Source organism: Dioscorea cayenensis, chromosome 17 (assembly GCF_009730915.1).
Source record: "Dioscorea cayenensis subsp. rotundata cultivar TDr96_F1 chromosome 17, TDr96_F1_v2_PseudoChromosome.rev07_lg8_w22 25.fasta, whole genome shotgun sequence".
NCBI lineage: Eukaryota > Viridiplantae > Streptophyta > Magnoliopsida > Dioscoreales > Dioscoreaceae > Dioscorea > Dioscorea cayenensis.
The window spans coordinates 14776386-14794251 of record NC_052487.1 but is presented as its reverse complement, the minus strand read 5'-3'; the positions used below and the strand labels follow the sequence as shown (position 1 = coordinate 14794251).

The window sequence follows — 17866 nt, the reverse complement described above, 5'->3', positions numbered from 1 at the left end:
CCACAAGATCAAGTCCAATAATTATGATCAAGTAGATCATTATTGTGCTAGATTGGTGGTGAAAGGATATACTCAGAAGGAAGGAATTGAATTTAATGAAATATTTTCACTTGTGGTTTAACTCACAGCAGTCCAAGTAGTCCTAACGATGAGTGCTACATTTGACTTGCAGTTTGAGCAGTTAGATGTCAAAATTGCAGTTCTTCATGGAGATCATGAAGAAGAGATTTATATGCTCCAACCAAAAGGATTTGAAGAAAAAGGCAAAGAGAACTTGGTTTGCAGGTTGAACAAATCTCTGTACGGTTTAAAAAAGGTGCCAAGATGTTGGTACAAGAGATTTGATTCCTTCATCATAAGCCTTGGATATAACATATTCAATTCAGACCTTTGTGCATATATCAAAAGGTTTGAAGAAGCAGATTTTGTTTTGTTGTTACTGTATGTTGATGACATATTGATAATAGGCCCCAACAAAAATCAAATCAATGAGTTGAAGGCACAATTGGCTAGGGAGTTTGAAATGAAGGACTTGAGATCAACAAATAAGATTTTAGGGATGCAAATTCACCGAGATAGAAATAATAGGAATATTTGGCTTTCTCAGAAGAATTATCTGAGAAAGATCTTACGATGTTTCAACATGCAAGATTATAAATCAATTTCTACCCCACTTACTATTAATTTTAAGTTATCCTCAAGTATGTGTCCTAGCAGTGAAGAAGAGAGGATGGAGATGTCTCAAGTACTGTATGCATCAGCAGTGAGAAGACTAATGCTTGCCACGATCTATAAAATACTAGATATTGCACCTGCAGTGGGAGTGGTAAGTCCATACATAGTGTGTCCTCGTTGAGAGCAGTGGAATGTTGTCAAGAGGATTCCTAGATATGTAAGGGAACCTCAAATATTGCATTATGTTATGGAGGATCAGAGTTTGTTGTCAGTGGATATGTTGATGCTGATTATGTAGGTGATCTTGATAAAAGCAGATTCACTACACGATATGTATTCCCACTAGCAGGAAGAGCTGTGAGTTGGGTTTCAAAACTGCAGTCGATTGTGGCTACATTAACGATAGAAATAGAATATTTAGTAGCTACACAAGCAAGTAAAGAAGTAGTGTGGTTGAAGATGGTGTTGGAAAAATTTAGGTGCAAACAAGAGAACATTATTCTATATTGTGATTACCAGAGTGCTATACATCTTACAAGGAATTCGACATTTCATTTAAAGATAAAACATATCAAAGTTTAGTATCACTTTGTTTGTGAGAAAGTAGAAGAATGAATAGTGGACATCCAAAAGATTGATACCAAGGATAACCTAGTAGACTTCATGACAAAAGTAATCACCGCTGATAGATTCATATGGTATCAATTTTCATGTGGTTTGAAAGAGACGTAAGCAATATTGAGTTGCAAGGTAGAAAGAATGGTGTGAAGATCGATTGACTTTCAATCAAATCTTCAAGTGGGAGAATTGTTAGTAAAAAACCATTAATTCACCAACTCTCAAAACCATTAGCCTTAAATTCTACTTAATCCACTGGCTAGTTGCTTAAACGATGGCTCACAAATCAGCATGTGCCCATATTGGAAAGCAAAAATGGTGGCTGGTTGGTGAAAAGAACTCCTTTTCTCATGCTTATAAATAGAGAAAGATTTGAACTCTCATACATCACACGCAAGTGAATGAAAAAGTAAGAGTGAAAAAGTGGGAGAGAGAAAATGGAAGAGTGGGAAAAAAGAAAAATATTTTTTTGAGAACTAATATATTCTTTTAATATAAGAGAGAGTACTGATTTTCTCTATATTATTAGAAAGAGTTTGCAACTCCTAAAATTTTTTACTTTAATAAAATTTTCTATTAATACTCATGGTTTTCACCTTAATTATTTAGAAATTTTTTATGTAATATCTATGTATTTTTTATTTTTTAATATTATTTTTATTTATTTTACTGTTATATTACGCTAATTGATCCTATATTTTTATAACATGTAGCACATTCATATTCCTATTACTTTATCAAATCCATAAAATAAATAAGTAAATTACAACAAAGAAACCAATATTGGCTTCGAGTTCTGGTGATCAAAGACATAATTGACTAAAACTTTGAGCTAATTTATCATTTAATTTTATTAATACAACTACATATAATAAGCACCAACTTTGCTAGATATCTTTGGTTTTCAGGTAAATTAAATTTTGAATATTTGAAAAGAATGATGTGGGCTTCGGTGCACCAATACTAGTGGCCCTAAAGATAATAAGCAAGCAATAACTTTTGTGGTCCAAAAAAAGTCTCCAAAATATGTGAAAAGAAAAGTTGGGAAAAAAAAGAGCTTTTGGGTGCCCTTAAACACAAAAAACGTGAAGGAAGAATAAATGTATTCTTTCTAGCATATTCCTCTGATTAGAAACAGAATGAAAATCATATTCTTTGTTATTTTTTTATTCTTCACAAATTACAATTTTTTGTAATGCTAAAATTTTTTAAAAGTGTTTTTTCTTTTTCTTTTCCCACTCAGATTCTCTAGGTCCATGTGATTTCAAGCACACTTTTATTTACATTTGAGAGTCCCATGTGAGAACTTAAACACTAAAAAAATAGTTAGGAATTTCTTAAAAAATAAATTTTGTATTTCGTTAGTTAATTGTGCAATTATTGAAGTGTTTTTTCAAAATTAATTGCATTCAAATGAAACATACATTAATTGTTACATGTGACATCAAACTAAGTTTATAAATTCTTGAAATAATCAATTAAACGATCGTAATTAGTGTACCAATTTTTTAACAATTCCTTGTGAAACCGAGTTGTGGTTATCCGTTAATTAATTTATTTTTTTTATATTATTGATTGGTTGATTATTTAAAAAAAAATCACTCTATCTTGTGTTTGGGATGAACCGTTTGGCTTTTAATTCAACATTTATGTATTTCTATAAAGCTGAAATGGTTAGTGAATATTCTCACTTTCTATATTTGGGAACTTTGAACATTTTTATATTTCTCTATTTTTTTAATTTAAAAATATCTAACTTAAGCAATCATTGTTTAATTTCTTTCTCAAAAGCCTCTTTATATAAATAACATTATTATTGAAATAATCATATATTTATGATTTAATCATATGTATTTTTTTATTAGCTTTTAAAATAATTGCGATTGTTGATATTCATTTATCATTGGCAACAAGTAGCAATGATGCAGTCCACAAATTATATAAAATATCAGAATTTATCTATTTTCTAAATTCTTGGATTTAAACCTAAATACCAAAAATCTTGTTTTTTTTTCTCCATCTCAAAAACAGAACCATCAGGATAAATAAAAAATTTAAAAAAAATTAAAAAAAACAGTTGTGGTTTTGAAGATTTACAAAATGAAAAATAAGGTTTTTTTTATTCTAAGATATGTGATTTTTTAGATTTGTAAAAAGAGAAAAAACTGTTAACTAGTCATTAACAGTGTTAAATTATATGAACAAAATTATTATTTTATTTAAAACTTAATTCATATCATATAAATATTTATATTTTTAAGTTATTAATTTTTTAAAAAATTATATTAAATAAATAAATTTATATTCCAAAAATCAAATAAAATTAGTTAAAAAAATCATATCACATAATAATTTTTTACATATCTGTTAAAAATAAAAAATTAACATTATTTATAATTTTTTTATAAATTTGAAAAATCACACTCCATAGAACTTAAGAAAAAAAAATACTTAATTCCACGTTTTGCAAATATCAGAAGGCAAAGGGGTTTTTATTTTTTCAAAAAATTTATTAAGGGATTTTTTTTGAAAGGAAAAAAAATAACTGAAGAGACCAATGTCCAGCTAGAAGTGGGTCCCACTCAAGTCCTTTGGGGCGGAACTATCGAAAACCCTCGTCCTCTTTTTCTAGGGCTTCATTTCTCGATCTCAATTTTCATCTCGATCTCGATCTCGATCGATCTCTGCGAGCTTGCTAGATGAGGCCGTCGATGCTCCGATCCATGGAGTCCGTCCTTCGCCGGGCGGCTGACGCCCGCTACTTCTCCTCCGGCGCGGGCCCCTGAGCGTAAGGTCGCCATCCTCGGCGCCGCCGGCGGCATCGGCCAGCCCCTCTCCCTCCTCATGAAGCTCAACCCCCTCGTCTCCCAACTCTCCCTCTACGATATCGCCGGAACTCCAGGCGTCGCCGCCGATGTCAGCCACATCAACACCGCTGCCCAGGTTTTCCCATTTCTCTCACCTCCTTTGGATCTGAATGATCCCTGGTTTATCGGTCTGATCCGACCTTGATTTCCCCCAGGTCGCTGGTTTCGCGGGCGAGGACCAGCTCGGTGAGGCCCTGAAGGATTCTGACATCGTCATCATCCCCGCCGGCGTCCCCCGCAAGCCTGGCATGACCCGCGATGATCTCTTCAACATCAATGCTGGCATCGTTAAGTCCCTTTGCACTGCCATCGCCAAACACTGCCCCCACGTATGATTTCTTCACTTGTGTTGGATTCCTTTTTGTTGATTTAAAAAGACAGGGCCTTTGATAAAAGTTTGATTTTTGTGTTGGGATTTAGGCGCTTGTGAATATGATTAGTAATCCGGTGAACTCCACGGTGCCTATTGCGGCTGAGGTGTTCAAGAAGATGGGGACTTATGACGAGAAGAAACTATTTGGAGTAACCATGCTTGATGTTGTTCGTGCGAAAGACATTCTATGCTGCGAAGGCTGGCGTCCCGGTTGCAGGTAAGGTCTTTCTTTTCATTTGGCAAATTAGATGTTTACTCTTATTTCTTGCTAAATATTCTGAATTTGAGAAAAATGCAGATGTTAATGTTCCTGTTGTTGGTGGACATGCTGGTATTACCATTTTGCCGCTCTTTTCTCAGGTGATTTTTTTTTTAAAAAAAAATTATCTGTACATTATGACTTTGATTTTAGGGAATGAATTTTAATGTAGGATTTCCATCTGAAGTTTGTTTTTTTAATGCTACTATGTGTCTATTGGGTTCATTTCTTTTTTTGAAGTGCGGTGGATCCTATGCATCACATTGAATCTTGCTTTTTACCTTTTCATTTTTTTGGTTGGTTGCAGGCAACACCATCTGCCAATTCTTTGTCACATGAGGACATCAAGGCTCTTACAAAGAGAACTCAGGATGGAGGAACTGAAGTGGTGGAGGCAAAAGCTGGAAAGGGCTCTGCAACTTTGTCCATGGCGTAAGATTGTTGAACCCAGTTTAGTTAATAAAAATTTTCATTGCTAGAAAGCATGCATTATTTGTTCTTTGTCTCCCTTTCTAGGATGATTGGCTTATAGAATATCATCTATAACCTATTTGTGGTTGATATATGTAGAGATTCTTGTTTATCCTTTGATGGTATACTGGTAGGGGTCTAAACTTCCTCTCGTTAAGATGATATTAGCATTACAAGTAATTGTTCTTTTATTTATTTTATGAGTATGATGCTATTGCTTTTAAGTTCTAATTGTTTTGGAATTTCTGAATAGTCAAGGTTTTAAAGACACTCTTTTGTGGCTGTTAACAGTAAAGAAATGTATTTATGCTATCTTCCTTGGAAATTTCTTTGATGTATTCTGTAGTGTCACATAGTACCTTTGTTTTAATTGTTAAGCATGGTATCACTCAAGCTTAACTCTTTGAATATTTTTTTCTTTTGTAAGGATTTCAAGTAGAAATTACTCTAACTTTGTCATTCTTCTTTAACCCTCTGATCATGTGTTACTGCCTGCTTATTTTTGCCTCAGTTTTGGACCTTTTCTGTATGTGACTCACTTGTTAGTGCTTTGGAACGCGAGAATTTATATATGGAAATGGTATATGTTTTATGTAGTGACAACAAGATTTTGTTGCAGCTATGCTGGGGCTGTCTTTGCTGATGCCTGCTTGAAAGGTCTCAATGGTGTGCCAGATGTTGTGGAATGCTCTTTTGTCCAATCTAACATCACTGAATTACCATTCTTTGCCTCCAAGGTATTCAAATTTTCCTTGCTTGTGTTTTCTGTCTAACTCTTTCTTGAACTTCCTTGTGATTGAAATGCTCCATTCACCATTTAATAGCTGCTTAGCATTGTTCTGCCTATATTATGAATTGATCAATGATGTAATACTGTGGTTTGGTTTTTATATGTCCACCTATGGCACAATTGAGCTGGGTACTGATGGCTATCATTGGGCATGTCCACCTATGGCACAATTGAGCTGGGTACTGATGGCTATCATTGGGCAGAGTTGCATCTTTAATGTTTGATTAAAGACAACAAAGCAAATTCCAGTATAAGTAATTTCTATTTTGCAAATGCGTAATACATGTATGATTCGCCAGACATGTAACCAACCAAACCTTTGGGTGGTGAGTGGATTAGGCAATGACTAGTAACAAAGTTTAGAGAAAAGATCTTATTGGTGATAGATATGTTATTAGAAAACAATCTATAACATTATAATGCTAATCATGTCTCATTTTAGAACCCTATTTTTGGACTTTGTTGATATTGTGATCATCGTTTGAGCGTGTGTGTTCTGTTTTGAACGAAAAAGGTGCCTATGAGAGATGTAGTTTGAATAGTTGATGCAAATCAATGTAGAATTTAGGAGGATAAAACTGTGTCTGTTTAGTGTTCTATGTGCAACTCATGTGGGTTCAAATAGATTTCAAGCGATGTTTCTTTTGCATGGTAACTCCATTGAAAAACTAATTAGGTCGTCACCATTGCTTTGGTTTATGAAATCTCTGAACGAGCTGCTATAATTTGTTTTCTACAGGTAAGGCTGGGTAAGAATGGTGTTGAGGATATACATGGATTAGGGCCCCTATCTGATTTCGAGAAGCAAGGTTTGGAAAGTCTCAAGGAAGAGCTGAAAGCCTCCATCGAGAAGGGTATCAAATTTGCAAAAGAAAATTAATATATTTGATTGTAGTGGTTGTGAGACCCATATCAAATTTTGCATTTTATGTTCGACAGACATTTTCTAAGAGTTGCCTTGACTGTTGACTGCAGTCGATTATTAGGCTTTAGATCAAGAATTTATATTAATAAGGCTCGGAAATTGACAAATTGTGGAAGAGGCACTCCAAACTATTGGTTTTATGGTTCTTGACAAGGCTATATCATATATGCTTATTTATTCTGACTCGGAGTAATTATCCAGTTACCAGTGTTTTTCTCTGATTTGTCTATCCATTTTACTGAAATAAATACAAGATTTGCAGAAATGGTTTTAGGGTCTAATTAAGTCAAAAGTGCATTAATTATTACTCCTTTTTTTTCCCATATATACCCCTTGTAAGTCATGATAATTGCATCAATACATTTGGTTTTAGATGGGTGTGCATGCGGCTGCGTAGCTTACCTGGGGTGTTTACTCATTTACATGTATTTATTAAACTAAAGTAGCAAGTTATTATTATTATTATTTTAAAATTTTTGAAGTTGTATAATTTTATCTTTGGGAGTGGGTTGACTGCCAATTGTCAAAGGTGGGAAAGTATAAACATGATATCAAGCAAGCTACAATGAGGGAAAAAAAAACTGTTTATTTTAAATGAAAATCAATCACGGAATTTTGTCCCGGCCGAGTTTGAATTTGCAGAACCACCTCATCATCCATCTCCTTTCAAACCAGCACCAGGCACCATCACCATCATTTTCATGATCCACTAACTTCCAATGCCCATCAGGTCCTTGGACCATCACTTTATTCTTCACCACCCACCATGACACCGGCACCAAGTACTTCTCTTTCAACACATCCACTCCCTTATTAACCAGCGCCAAATCCCTATCCACCTCCAACTTAAACCCTCCTTTTTACTCCCTTGCACTCCTGCCACTCCATGCACATACACCTCCAAGTTATGCCATATCGTCAAATGCCCCAGACTCTTCAAATATTCAGACTTTGTTGTATCTATCTTCAACTCCACCCAAACATTCCCATATCCTATCAACGGATAGTTCGGCACCAGGTCAAGTGCATTTCTTATTTTAAGCAACCTCAAACTTTCCATTTCACCAAACACTCTCAATATTTCGAATCCCCTACTCTTGGACTTGCAAATGTAACTCCGGTCACCAGCACTCTGCTCTTCTTTTTCTTTACATTCAATCCATTAATCACGATATCGATTGCATTCAACGTCGCAAGCGCAGCCCCTAAATTATGCCCGGTTATTGTAATTGCTCATCTCCTCCTCATGATCTTAATTTGTACATCTTCATCAGTCTCGTTATCTCACTCAACACCGGCATATATATATATATATATATATATTGTTGCATCATGAATTATTTGCTTTTCAAGAACTTTAATATACATTATTATGCAAATAAATGAATGCATGCATTACAATAACTATTTATGTTATGTGTTCACCTGATCTCTAGCACCGGTTTTATTATACGGTGACTTAGGATCTTCAAAAGTGTACATAGATATGATAACCACCCTCTATGCACCAATGGCTGTCCTTTGCCACCACCATCACCGGTCACCTTCTCCCCCGGAACCATACTAAAATCAAGATCTTTAATCCATTCCAATGCTTGCACCGTTCCACTCCAAGCCATCAACACATCTCTCCTCCCTAACGCCACCTTCCCTTCCTCCTTCACCACAACCACACAAATCCTATCCAATTAGACTCCTTGATCCATGCTTCCGGGGACAATGATTTCAGCATGAATGCCGCCAGCATGTCGATTGATGATGTTGCATATATGAATTTAGTTATTTCATAGTTGGTGTGATGGTTATTGTAGGTCAAGTTCACCTTTTCGAACAAGTCTCGCCGGTTGTACCTGCAACTTCCGGCGTAAGGTGAAACTTGTTCACTGTTAAATGCATCGTATGTCTCCTGTGCCATCTGGCCGTAGTTTATTATGTTTCGCCGGAGATCGATGTCTAGTGGGTCCAACAGTCCTTTCCAGTTGTCTTCTCCGCTGAGCAGCCTCCATCTCTTTGCTATGTCTCCCACCATCAATGCCATATTTTTTCTCTTTAGTTTGTTTGTGTATCACTGCATTGCATTGCATATATGAATATGTATATAGATGTTCTCATGCATTGTTGGTTGTCATGTTGTTTTGTTGATATTGGAAAAGAGATTTGGATTGACTTGGATGAATAGTATGGTGGATACGATTAATCCTTCGTATGTGGGATATTGGTAAATAAAAAATTATAAATAAAACAAAACTTTATATTAAAAGTGAAGACGAGGAGAAACAAAACCGAAGCTTGTGTATCACATAGTTATTTTAAAAAACATATTCACCACCCTCCGGTGCTTGGGTTTGAACTGACGTATGCTTTCCATAATACGATAGTTGAATTATGTGAACTCTATCATACAGAAATTTAGGTTTTCTACGAGTGAGTAGGTGAAAAAAGGAAATGAAGTATGTGTTTTTCTCCACTAAAATTGTCTTTTTATTGTATTCTATTTTTGTATACATATATAAAGTTGAAGAGTGAAATCCTTTATATTGCCATGGAGACTAACCTTTTAAATTTCATACTTAATTCTAGAATTCAAAAAGTAATTCAAAAGGTTCGAAACCTTTTAAATTCTACTGAAGTTGAAAAAAATTCTTCAAATTCTAACTTAATTTTAAAAATTCCAAAAGTTTGAAACTTTTTAAATTCCATGAAAGTTGAAAAACTCTTCAAATTCCAAACCAAAGTCTTTCCAATTTCCAAAACACCTATTTTTATAACCATAAATCAACCTTTCAAATTTCATTTAAAATTAATTTTCCAACACAATATTGAGTGCGAGTCTTAATTAATTGTTATACATATGTTTGAACATCTTTTGAGGGATATTTGTTTGACTAGATTTGAAAGCCAAAAGATTCAAAAATCTTTGGGCTTAAGAAATCCTTTGTTTATTTCAAAGATTTAAATATTTCTTTGTATTTTAAGATCCAAAAATCATGAAATTATGGAATTCGGCCAAAATTAGCGAATTTCAAAAATCCCCATTTAGTGTATCCCTTACATGACTTGCACATGAGGGATTTCACGTGCATGTATATACTAATTATAATAATTACTCATAATATAAATTATAGTATAATTATATTTTATAAAATATTAAATATAATATAATTATAGTGTAATTAAATATTAGTAATATAATATAGAATTAATATAATATATTATATTAATTATTTAAACAAATAATTAATATATAATATTTTATTATAATAAATTAAATATACATAAATTATATTAATTACTCATAATATTAATTACACTATAAATATATTTTATAAAATATTAAATTATAGTGTAATTAATATTAGTAATATAATATATAATTGATATATTATATTACTTATTGATTATTTTAATAAATAATTAATATATAATATTTTATTACTCATAATATTTGAAATTTGAATTCATATTAATTATATTAATTATATTTTATAAAATATTAAACATAATATAATTATAGTATAATTAATATTAGCAATATAGTATATAATTGATATATTATATTATATTAATTATTTTAATAAATAATTAATATATTATATTTTATTATAATAAATAAATTATATTATATTAATTATATTAATTACTTATAATAATATTAATTACACCATAATTATATTTAATAAAACATTAAATAAAATATAATTATTATCTAATTAATATTAGTAATATGATATATAATTGATATTTTATATTATATTAATTATTTTAATAAGCAATTAATATAGTCATGCAAAAATAAATCAAACAAAGCACATATTTTCCAAATCCAATTTTAAAAATCCCTCTAACCAAACACAAAATTCTGTGATCCAATGTTACAACTATATCCAACCAAACACTAGATTTGACTCTCCTAAATTTTTCAAATACAAAAATTTTGTAATAAATCTACTACATTCTCAACTACATCCAACCAAATGTCTCCTTAGTTTAATGTTCTAAAAAGAAAAGAAAAGCATCTCTTGTATTTAATTGTTGCTTTCATTAGTTTTAGAAGGTATTCTATGTTCATCATAAGTTTCATTTGGATTGCTTGTTTTATTTAGTTTATATGAAAGAAAAACGTTTGGTTATTGATTTTGGTTCAAGTCTAAGATTTAAACTCTTTGACTTTGAGAACTTGTGTGCACGTGCCCGTATATATTATCGGCATGTATGTGTATATCATATGTATATATATATTATAAATATTATTGTTAGGTATGTTTGAAATTAGATGTGATTAGCACGTATTTATATAATAATTATGTTGTAAATCTCAGTCAATTATATGATGGGAGAATTAGTTATACAAATGGAATTGAAGTGAGATGTTAAAAATGTTTAAGAATCATAAATGAAAAAGAAGTTGAGTTTTTTTTTTTTCAACATTTGAGTTTATCAATTCAAATCTTAATTTAAAATTTCCTCATTTACAAGATTTCTAAGCTAATAATAGGTAAGGTTGTTGGAAAAGTTATCTAATCTTTTTTTTTTTCAATTTTTCCCCCAAGTTAATAATATATTTTCACGAAAGACTTTCTACACAACTTTTATAAAAATATTCTATTAAAATCTTTAAGTCAAAAGCTACTTGGACTGAACTATCCGTTCATTTAGACCGATTATACAAATTAAAAAAATTATTTAATTTTCCACCAAACTCTAAAGAGTTAAAAATAAAATTATAAAATAAAACAATGAGCTTCATTTGGTATGAAAGCAAAAGAAAACAAGTGGTGCCAATCATCAAGGTTTTGCAAAAGAGAATAATGAGAGAGAAAAAAAACTAATGAGAAAAGTACTGTGACATCTCAACCTCTATCTCATATATCCAATTCATCTCAATATATAATTTGCGCATGATGTAATAATATAATAATTTTATATTTACTAACATTATTTTTAACTATATTTTTAAAAAAGGAATGATCTTTAACAAAAACATACAAACTAGTGTCATATATGGGTTGGTCAGTGTTATGAAACTCTCTTATGATGATGTAAATAGATTATCAATTACTATAAATTTAATCTTTAAATATAAATAATTAGAGAGCAATCATAGGAGAAATGAGAGGGTGGGATAGGACCACAACTGAAGGAAATATATATATATACACACACAAAGGTGTCTGCCATGATGCATGACTATGTGCATGTTCTACATCAAATGAGGTTGAGATGACATTTAAGATTCTAAGATACCTATAATATTATTATCATTAATAATGACATTAAATCTACAAAACTTCATATGATATATATATATATATATATATAGTCTACATTAGATAGAGGAATAAAATGAAGAAAATTTATACATATTGAAGCAAGTCTATTTCGTAAATTCTATCTTATAAACATAATTAATGAATCTTTATTACTTTCCTTAAGTGATTATTATTATGTAATTAATAAATATAATCACAGATAGAGAAAGAAAGAACCTCAAATCTAATGGAAGAAAGAGGATAGCTCCCTCTTTGAGAAAGAAGTCCTAGAATTAGGAACAGAAGCATGAAGCATGCAAGTGAGGGTTGCCACTGGTTCAAACTAAGTGAGTCCCCAACAAACAATATCTTCTTACCTCTCCATATCCGCAACAAATCCTTCCCATTAAACCTACAAATGATTGAACACAATAAAATATTGCCATATTTTTGGAAATCAGACTCAGGGTCAATGAAAGGACAAGATGATATGAGTCATAGAATGGACAAGATTGATCATAGAGAGGATAAGATATGATTGGTTATAGAGAGGATGATGAGTCCGAGCGATAATTAAATTTTTGGTAGTTCACTCAGATTTGGATTTATTTTATTTTGGTTACCAAATTTTAATTTATATAGAAAAAACTATTCAATTTTGATTTTATTTCTCTGGCGGGTCACCCACAAGTAACTACATCCAAAAATTTGACGTGGCTACCTGAAAAAACATGTGTGGCCAAACTAAGAAAGAAACACGGCTCTATTTCCAAAAAAAAAGCCTCAAAATTTGCACTCATGGTCTAATCCACCATTGTTTTGGACATTGAGATTCCAACTCGTTATGACCATTGTCTTCTTCGGAGTTCTTCATAATTAGAGCTTCCCTATCAAGCCCAAACTTCGTTGCTCTTGACACTGTCTTCACATTAAAAAAATTTGAATCTTGGATGATATTCCCTCCGTTCCTTTTTACTTATCATATTTACCTAATTCACACTGATTAAGAAAAGTTGGTTAAAGTTAATTGGTTACCTATATCTAATAAAAAAATTTCATTACTTTCCAAAACTACCCTTATTTAAAACTCCACTAAGTGGAGTATATGATTTAATGCTTAATTGATTATGATGTATTGAAAATTGTACAAATACATTAAATTAAAAGGTAAATTTGGAAAAAAAAATTATTTAGTGCTGCACAAAATTTCTAATGTGACAAATAAAAAAGAACAAAGAAGAGTTTCAAAACGTGACAAGTAAAAAAGAATAAAGGAGTAGATAGAAAGATATATACGTGCTCTGTGTCACTGCTATGCTTAGCCTACGTCTCATTCACGAAGGTGGTGGTCCCATCGCCAGCTGCAAGCAACAGCAAGTCCCTTCAGCTGCGATGCCTGCATTTGGGAGTCTAAACATCTCCAGGAGTTTTCTGAAAGACGATCCATGGTGTATATATATACAAACACAAATGGTCTTCATCTTTTTGTTTTATTGAATCTCATGTAATGAGTTAGTTTGCAGTCAAGGGATGAAATGAAACAGATCCAAGTTTGTTGTAGAGCAGGAAATACATAGCTATGAAACAAGAGAAGGCACTCTCGTACTAGTTCTCTCAATAGGCATGGAGACCAGAATGATCCATTGAAGAGAGAAGTAAAATAGAGAAAGCAACAACTAAGGTGGCTGGAATAATGGATGTCATCTCGAGCTTCATATGACTATGCGAGTAGCATTAGCAGAGGATGAACATCCATGGATCACAGAGACCCAATCAAGACCTTAGAGGTCAACACTGCTTATCCTTTCTCTTACTCCATGCCCAGCATTGCTCGAAGGCCAATGCCGCTGTCGACATACCTCTATCATTCCCCCGTCACCCCTTCTCCTTCAAAGGTGAGAGCTTTAAATGTTTGCTCCGCCAGCCCTCATTGCTCTTACTCCTCTACTGCCTCTTGCCCCGTGGCAGTGAGAAACCAACGCCAGATGGCGGTGCCAAACTACATGGTGGCAACGGAGTTGGCTAAGGCGAGAGTGAGATCTTAAAGCCTGTCACATCAATGTCCGATGACTCTAGAGAAAGACCGTTCGGCTTCGAGAAAGCAGCTTTCATTTCCGATGTCGGTGTTGGTGCCGATGCTGAAGCCATGCTATGGGAGGATACTCATTGAGGAGTCCGAGCTTCAAGAGGTTGAATGTTTTATCTTTATACATGGATAGCATCGAGGGAGAGATCTCTCTCTGCTCGATGACGGATATCCGGCAATAGCTCTTGTTGAAGCCTTAGAGCTTGGAGAAGAGGATGTTGAGGTGGCAAAAGCTTTGTTGTCGTGGATAGCTTTGATGACTTGGAGCCTTTAACCCAGCCTGTTGATGTGGTGATGAGAGTTGACTGTGTTTTTTCCGCTAGCCACGTTAGATTCTTGGATGTGATTACTTGTGGGTAATCTGCAGAGAAATAAAATCAAAACTGGGTAACATTTAGGATACAAATTAAAACTCAAATGAAATAAGTCAAAACCTGAGTGACCTATCAAAAATTTATTCCGTCATAAAGAGGATAAGATTGATATGTACTATGTAATCAAAGATAGGCATAGAAAAAGCAGATATTGTACCCGAACCACAACTCATTGGCTTCACTATGTTTGTGTATCAAATTAGTTAAGGCTTTAATTAGGGACTTGGGATTGAAAACTGTTCCAACCTTGGGCTCTTGAATTGAGTCAACAGTGACCTATGAAAATAACAAGTTAGACAGTTTTTGGAATGCCTTGCAACATGAATAGTTGAGGATAATGGGATAACTTCATCAAAAGAATAAAAGAAACTTATTATTTCAAACTTTCAAGATAGTTGCTGTCTATTGTTTCCCATGGTTTATGGCAAGAAATCCAACTGCCATTTAGAACAGCCACTTCAACTACATACTATTAACTCTGTTGGTGAACGGATTTAAAAAAATTAAGGCCCAAATGGAAGATTCAAATCTAATTATCAGATGCCCATCAAAGTTGTATTAATATGAAACTAAATCAAGGAATTGGATCTAAAGTAAAATTGTATCATAGTTGATATGTCATCTAATTTCTCAACATAATGCTCAAGAGGAGGAGAAATATTCAGTTTTAATTTAACAATACCACGCATAAGCATTTCTATAGTGAAAATATCTCATGCTCACTAGATTTATTGAATAGTTTTGGGAGCAATACTCAGCTCATACTTTGTTCATTTTTTTTTCGAGGAAAATATACATAGCTAGTTATCATTAATAAATGATAATTGGGTTCCCTCCAATTAGAGCTTTACTTACAAAAAAATATCTCCCATGAATAAGCAAATATCTCCCAACAGCTCAAAAAGGCCAACTTATGTTAAATTCAGAAATCACACTTTAGATATTTATCTCACTTTTGATTTACTTGCATTAAATTCAGAAATCACATTAAATATGAATGTTTTTAGCTTCCAAAAGATAAAAACCATACCACTTTCAATGATTCCTTGGGCAGCCAAGTTTTCGGCATCTACTGTGATATGGCCATCTATAGGAACCAATAAAGCATTGATGTACTCACTTGGCTACACAGGTTAAAAAGAATAATGTAATTAAAATTTGACAATGACAAGAAATTATTGGTTAAGGAAATTATTTGTTTGTCAATGAAGCATGTCTAAAATATGATCAATATACTATTAGTCTAATCCAATGATTCAAAGGATAAATGTATGACATAACCATTAAAAAGCATCAATTCCCTGGCGTGAAGAATATAGATTGAACTTTCTAATGCACTTGAGTGTCAAAAGAAAGAAAATTTTCATAATATATCATCCTTCCCTGATCCTTTGTAATTATATATTGGCAAAAAAAAAAAAAGTGATGTTGCAAACAGATTTTGATTGGACATCAATCAGATTTCATAAACCTCACTCCATAGCTATTCACTAGAAGCTCAATTAAATTTATAGAGAATAAAAAGTACTCAGACAAGAACCAACATGAACTCACAGGCAATATATAGTGCTGACAAGTTTCTATTTTGATGCCACCAAGATATGCCAATGCAGATCCTACACCTATATATCAAATCCGGTTACTATTTTGATAAAAATATTATGTTAATCAGCAGAAGTTACTACCTACATTACTTTACTAGCTTACAATGGAACTTAGAATGGTGAATCATGAACTCATGACCTAAATTTGTCTGGCTTCTCAATCTACTGTGTGATATTTCAAGAAAAATGAAGCTACTTTTCTTAAGACTGCATTTTAGATATACATACTAAGTTTATTTTGATCACTTGCTTCCTTACTACAATCCACTCTTATCTTCATTGCATGCGGTTCTTGGAGTCTATGTAAATTCCTCACTAACTTGAGCTAAATCTTAACCAAGCCTACTCTCTAAATCTCTCATGTATGTGGTCCCAAGTCATCATCCATCTGTAGTCCATATACCTTAAGATTTTCATATCTATTTTCAATAACACAACATTTTGAGAGTTCAACTTTGTTGAAGAGTAAATTGATCAGAAGTCATGCTGCTATAGAACCATTGACCTCAGGCAAAGAAATAGTGAGAAGCTTGGAAATTACACACAAGTTGGAATGACAGCAACTTGACTATTTGTAATTGTCCGTAGTTACTTTTAGTTATGCTTTTACTGTAACTGTTTGTGTGTTTTTATGTTATATTTGTGTGTTATGTTTGTATGTACTGAGCTGCAGGTGGGCATGCCTGTGAAGTGTTTGTTTAAATGCTTTGATGATTATTGAATGAAAGATGAGCCAGTTTCAAGAGTAAAAACTCTGTTCTTCTTCTTCATTTTCATCCACTTCTCTTTACATTGTACAACATAAGTGAGTAATCAAAGTTAGAGTGATTGTATGTGAGATATATATATATATATATATATGTATCCATAGTCGGTCCTAACAGTGGTATCGAAGACTTGAAAATGGGACGCTCTTCATCAGCAAGGGATGCTAATGTCCCCTTCGTCAAAGGAGAGAATTACAACCTGTGGAGTTTGATGATGAAGACAATGTTCCGGTCAAAGGACTTGTGGAACCTCGTAGAGAAAGGTTTCAATGAGGAAGGTAATGGAGTTAGAATCAATGAAAGTGTAAAGAAGGATGCAAAAGCATTATACCTCATCCAACAAGACTTTGATGCTAGAATTCTTGTAAGAATTTCAGAAGCCAAGACAACAAAGGAGGCCTGGGGCATCATCAAAATAGAATTCCAAGGGAATTCAAACACTCAAATTGTCCAATTGCACTCACTTCAGCGAGAGTTTGATGCAACCAGGATGAAGCAGGGGAGTGTGTCGAAGACTCTGTTAGCAGAGTATTGGACATAGTCTATCAAATCAAAGTGATGAAAGAAGAGTTTCCATAGAAGACAATAGTATAAAAGTTGCTCAGAAGTCTCACTCCAAGGTTTTCTCAAATTGTGCACTCAATTATATCAACAAAGGATCTCAGTATACTTACTGTGGAATAACTCAGTGGTTTACTAAAGAACCATGAGTCTATACTCAACATTGAAAGGGAGCATCATGAAGGAGAAAAGTGCTCTACACATTGGCAGAGGAAATACACAGGTTGTTGAACATTCACATCGTGGT

The 17866-nt window shown here is 33.0% G+C and overlaps 1 protein-coding gene and 1 pseudogene across 1 annotated transcript; one reads left to right on the top strand and one right to left on the bottom strand.

Annotated features, from left to right (window-relative positions):
* The first annotated feature begins 3900 nt into the window (after window positions 1–3900).
* LOC120280651 (malate dehydrogenase, mitochondrial-like) lies at window positions 3901–7199 on the top strand. Its single transcript, XM_039287553.1, is given in 9 exon segments — window positions 3901–4073; window positions 4075–4236; window positions 4316–4489; window positions 4581–4709; window positions 4711–4750; window positions 4832–4893; window positions 5100–5224; window positions 5883–6000; window positions 6793–7199. Coding segments are annotated over 9 exon segments (1032 nt in total). The 5' UTR covers window positions 3901–3992; the 3' UTR covers window positions 6934–7199.
* A 384-nt stretch (window positions 7200–7583) lies between these two features.
* LOC120281145 lies at window positions 7584–9145 on the bottom strand (annotated as a pseudogene).
* Between the last annotated feature and the right edge of the window lie 8721 nt (window positions 9146–17866).